At 42.1% G+C, this 4,618-nt stretch overlaps 1 protein-coding gene across 2 annotated transcripts; it reads left to right on the top strand.

The window, feature by feature from the left end:
* hlx1 (H2.0-like homeo box 1 (Drosophila)) lies at positions 1 to 3,823 on the top strand. 2 transcript variants are annotated; one of them, XM_069657076.1, is made up of 4 exons: positions 1 to 593; positions 1,064 to 1,249; positions 1,388 to 1,572; positions 2,905 to 3,823. In XM_069657076.1, the coding sequence occupies exons 1-4, from the start codon at positions 131 to 133 to the stop codon at positions 3,235 to 3,237; spliced, it is 1,167 nt and encodes a 388-aa protein (XP_069513177.1). In that variant the 5' UTR covers positions 1 to 130; the 3' UTR covers positions 3,238 to 3,823. The 2 variants fall into 2 exon arrangements, with proteins under 2 accessions (XP_069513177.1, XP_069513182.1); XM_069657081.1 differs by lacking the exon at positions 1,064 to 1,249.
* Positions 3,824 to 4,618: the final 795 nt, after the last annotated feature.

The raw sequence follows: 4,618 nt of genomic DNA, 5'->3' as shown, positions 1-4,618 counted from the left end.
TTTTGGCACTGACGCAAAGAGGACGCTCCATCTCTGCTTGTTAAAAACTATCCCTGCGTTTTTTTTAAATACATGTCTGTGTGTTTAAACCCTCTTCTGAGAAAGAATAAGTCGTAGTAAAGGCTTCGGAATGTACACGGCCGGGCTAAACCCGTTTTACGCATCAAACTTCAGCCTGTGGTCTGCGTACTGCGCGGGGGGCTTCGCTGTGGACTCCATCAAGAAACCGTCCTTTTGCATCGCGGACATTTTGCAGGCTGGAGATGCGGAGAACATCCCGGGATCGTCGGCCCTTATGGTGCATATGGGACACCATCACAACCACCACCACCGGCAGCAGCAGCAACAGGGTCACTCCGGCAGCTCTCCGCTGCGCCCTTCTCCGGTCGCTCCAGAGGCGTCAATTTACGGCGCGAGAGGGAATCCGGCGTCCCCTTACCACAGACACGGACTACAGCTGACATCTGTGTCCAGAACTGCTTTTAACTCCCAACAAGGACCCCCGCCTTCCAGCAAAGACCTCAAATTCGGAATTGATCGGATATTGTCGACGGATTTTGATCCAAAAGGCAAAGAAAAGTCGTCGCTAAGAGGTGAGAAAGAAATTTAAAGTCACTGAGTGTCCAAACATGAGTGGTGATTGTAGAGAAGCTTTCCTGTCAAGAAAACAATAATCAGGGGTGTGTTTTATGGCCGCAAAGTTGTTGTTTTTTTAAAGGCAAACAAAGAAAAAAATCAGGACCAAACTTTATGAACTTCCAGAAATTAACTTTTCATGTTTAACATCAGTCAGTGTCAGATTATAACACTGGCAGAGCAGTTAGAGCACAAGCTGCCTCATTACATTCACTTTAAAGAGCCCTGTGGGGAAACCCTCTCCTCTATTGCCCCCTAACCAGAGAGGTCAGAGGTCAGGGTCAGCTCCAAACAGCAGCCACTCAGCTGGAAGCCAAACTTGAACCCATGGCAGGCTTTTATTTTGTAGGATGGCCTCTGTAGAAGCATCTACAGAGCGATAACTGTCTCCTGACTGAATCCCCCCTCATGTCTCGCTCTGTGACAGATCTCACGTCCATCGTTAGCTCGAACCGTCAGTCAGGCCTCCACCTCCCCGTTCAGCCTCCGGCCAGCCAGTACTTCTCCTCCATGGAGGCCGCCGGGATGAGCGACGCGTCCTCCATGCTGAGCTCACTAGGCAGCAGCTGCAGCAGGCAAACAGGCCAGCATCAGTTTCAGGACTCCTTCCCAGGTAGCCACCACATGTAGGCCTGGATCAGACAGGAAACTGGGCCCCACCGGGTCCAGCTCTCTGACACACCTGCTCTGCTTTCTGTTCTCTCTTCTTCTCTAGTTTGACCTTGTGTCCTCTCGTCCTCGTGTCTTTCAGGTCCATACGCCGTGCTCACTAAAGACACGATGCCGCAGACGTACAAGAGGAAGAGGTCATGGTCCCGGGCCGTGTTTTCAAACCTGCAGAGGAAAGGGCTGGAGAAGAGGTTCGAGATTCAGAAGTATGTCACCAAGCCAGACAGAAAGCAGCTGGCTGCCATGCTCGGCCTGACAGACGCTCAGGTGAGAAGGACTGATGTTTGGATCACATGTGGCAACAATGGTTCAACATTCTTTTTATAGACAGTATTATTTTTTATGGCTCAAACCACATCAGCAATTTAATTATAAGACACAGCTGAAGAGATTCTCTCTGAGGAGAGGCCTGTAAATAGTGTGGAGTTAAATTAACTGAGTCTTCTTGTTTTGTTTTACACATTTTAAGATGTATTTTAATATTTTGCAAATGTATATGTATTATTGTTGGACATTTGTAAGAAGTGAAAGAAGATGTTTGAATAGTGACTACAGGATCAGTAGTGATCCAAATAAACAATTAAAACAAAACAATAAAAAGGATGTAACCTGGATTTTCAGAAATGTCATGACCCCCCCAGAAAATTTGACAGGACACCAAATGTTTTCCAGCTTTGGAAAATTTACCTGAATTTACCTTGAAAAAGCCTTTAAAATACCTTCTGTGTGCGCATTTCTAACTGAGGAAAGTAAAGGCAGTGGCAAAGTTGCTCAAACCTTGAATAACATGCAGAAAAACGTCAGTCATTAGGTTTATAAAGTCCCACATACAACAGGCCTGAAAGAACATTTCTCATAGTTATTGTTAACACTCCATGCTCTATATTTGCACACAAAATTATAGATTTAAAATATGAATCAACAAAAGATGTATAACAGCTCTTCAATCGAAGTTGGTAAAGCAGCATCATGGCCATAACACGCAGCCTGATGACGTCCCGGTGAAAGTCAAATCTCACCACACCCTGACCCTGAACACATCACAGGCGTTTACATTTCATCAAGCTGTTACATCAAACTGCAGAGCCACGTGTCAATATTAATGCAGCTTACACAAATGATCTAATTTTATACTTCATCTAACAATTACTTAATTACTTTTCAAAAATCATTTCACCAAGGTTATCAATAATTCTCCTCCTGTGCACCAGTTTATTAAACATTTTGCACTTTATTTACACGTTTTATGCTGCTGTATCGGCCAGGTATTCCTGGCAAAATAAGACTTTTCTAAATTAAAAAGAAAAATAATGGGCCTATTTTACCCTCTGGGAGCCTTTTAATATCTGTAGGTATTACATGCCTTTAATGCATGTTTTTCCTCATAACAAGTGAGTTGAAAGAGCATGAGCAGTTTTAGAAGGGTTGTATCCACAAGATATAGGAAAAGGATTGAAGTCTTATTCATTACGGTTTACCTTGATATTGAGGGAAGAATAATTGAAATGAAAAGCAGATAATGCGCAAAAATCCTGCAGTTGTAAGAGACTAAATTACGCAGAGGTAAGGTCTAATAGCAGCGTCTGTGTGTGTTTTCAGGTGAAGGTTTGGTTCCAGAACAGGCGCATGAAGTGGAGGCACTCCAAAGAGGCCCAGGCTCAGAAGGACAAGGAGAAGGAGCAGCCCGACAAGAGCACGACCGAGCCCGGCAGCAGGGAGACACAGGAGCCCGCCGAGTCCGAGTGCGAGTGCGAGAGCGAGGGAAGGAGCGAGTGCGAGTCCGACGAGGCTCCGGAGGAAAACTCAGACGGACTTTTGGACGTTTCCGAGCTGAATAAAACCAGCGTGATCATGAGCGGCAGCGCGCCGGGGAGCAGCGCGGAGGCAGCTGCCACAGGCACAGACACACCGGCCTCTCAGATACTCATATGAAGGACGATTTGGTTTATGAACTGTGCGGTGTATTATTTTGAAAGAGGAACGGAAGTGATGTTAAAAAGCCTCTGGAGTGGCAGTGACTTTTAAACAAAGTATTTGCAGTCTGAAGTCAGACCTGGTTTAAATCATGGGAATAAATGGAGCAACAAGACAATTATTTGTTCATGACGTCACATTATTTTAGGGGGAATATGTCCCTGTTAATTTGTGATTTTTATTACTTTCGTCTCCATTCTGTCCAGAGTCTTTTTAATGATAAAACAGTCTGCTATTCAAATGTAATGACAGGACTTCCGGCCACCTCTCAGAGCTCTCGCGTGCATCATGTTTTCCTCACCTGAAGGGAACGTGCGGTTGTGAATTTTATTTTGAAGGTTATAAACCACTCGTTTTACGTGCTCATGTATTTTATTTTTTTGTCAGGATATATAGATGTGCTATTTTGTTAATAATTATTTGCACTGAAAATATTGTAAATAAAATGTTTCTTACTTAAAAAAAAATCGGATTACAATGTTATTCTTCATTATTATTATTAAAATTGTCGATTTGAAAGTTGCCCGCTTATCAGGAGCAAATAAACGAGGCTCTGTTTTTTTTAAGTGTAAAAAATATATATATTTTTTTAATTTATAAAATGTTGTGTTTTTAATAACGTTTGTATTGAATTTAGGAAAAATAAAATACTTTTAGCGCAAATGAAAAAATGGTCCGGAAGTCAGGCAGAACGTAGCATGTACGTACCGGAAGTATGCAACAAAAAAAAACAAATAAAAATGCCAATTTAGTGAAAACCGGAAATCAAGAGAAGGTCCGGTCCAAACAGTTTAATTCTAACTTAATCTACATATTTTAAAAAAAATATGTAGATAAATAAGTAACATTATTTTCAGACATGGTGACAATGGTTTTGACTTTTTTTCTAATAGTATTAAAAACGACAAAATGAATACATGTAATTAAGTATTTAGAATTAAAACGATGGAAAAAAGCCTGTTTTTTTTCTTCTTTAGACCTAATGGTAGCTCCATGATAAATATACACATCTTCAGGCACATTAATGTTACTCTGTGGACTAGATTCCTCCGTCACGTTGCAGCACAGAGAGCGGGAGAGAAGAAGAGGGTAATTTATAGTTTGTATACATTTTCTGGCTCCAGATAGCCCGGATGAGTGTATTTTATGTATCCAGACACAGATACAATCAACATGTCCTCCGTTTATAGAGCTGCTCATAACCTCCCTTCGCAGTGCAGCTCAGACCTGCTCTGTTTTATTATTATGACTAAAGAGAAAGTCGTATTCTGACCTGAGAGCACAGAGAGGTGTTGAAATGTAATTTCTCAATCAGTCTTATCGTGATGTTTAATGGTGA

Source organism: Semicossyphus pulcher, unplaced genomic scaffold (genome assembly GCF_022749685.1).
Source record: "Semicossyphus pulcher isolate SPU_LCO1_2020_fin unplaced genomic scaffold, fSemPul1.0.p SCAF_11, whole genome shotgun sequence".
Lineage (NCBI taxonomy): Eukaryota > Metazoa > Chordata > Actinopteri > Labriformes > Labridae > Semicossyphus > Semicossyphus pulcher.
This window is presented reverse-complemented; position numbering and strand designations above follow the sequence as displayed.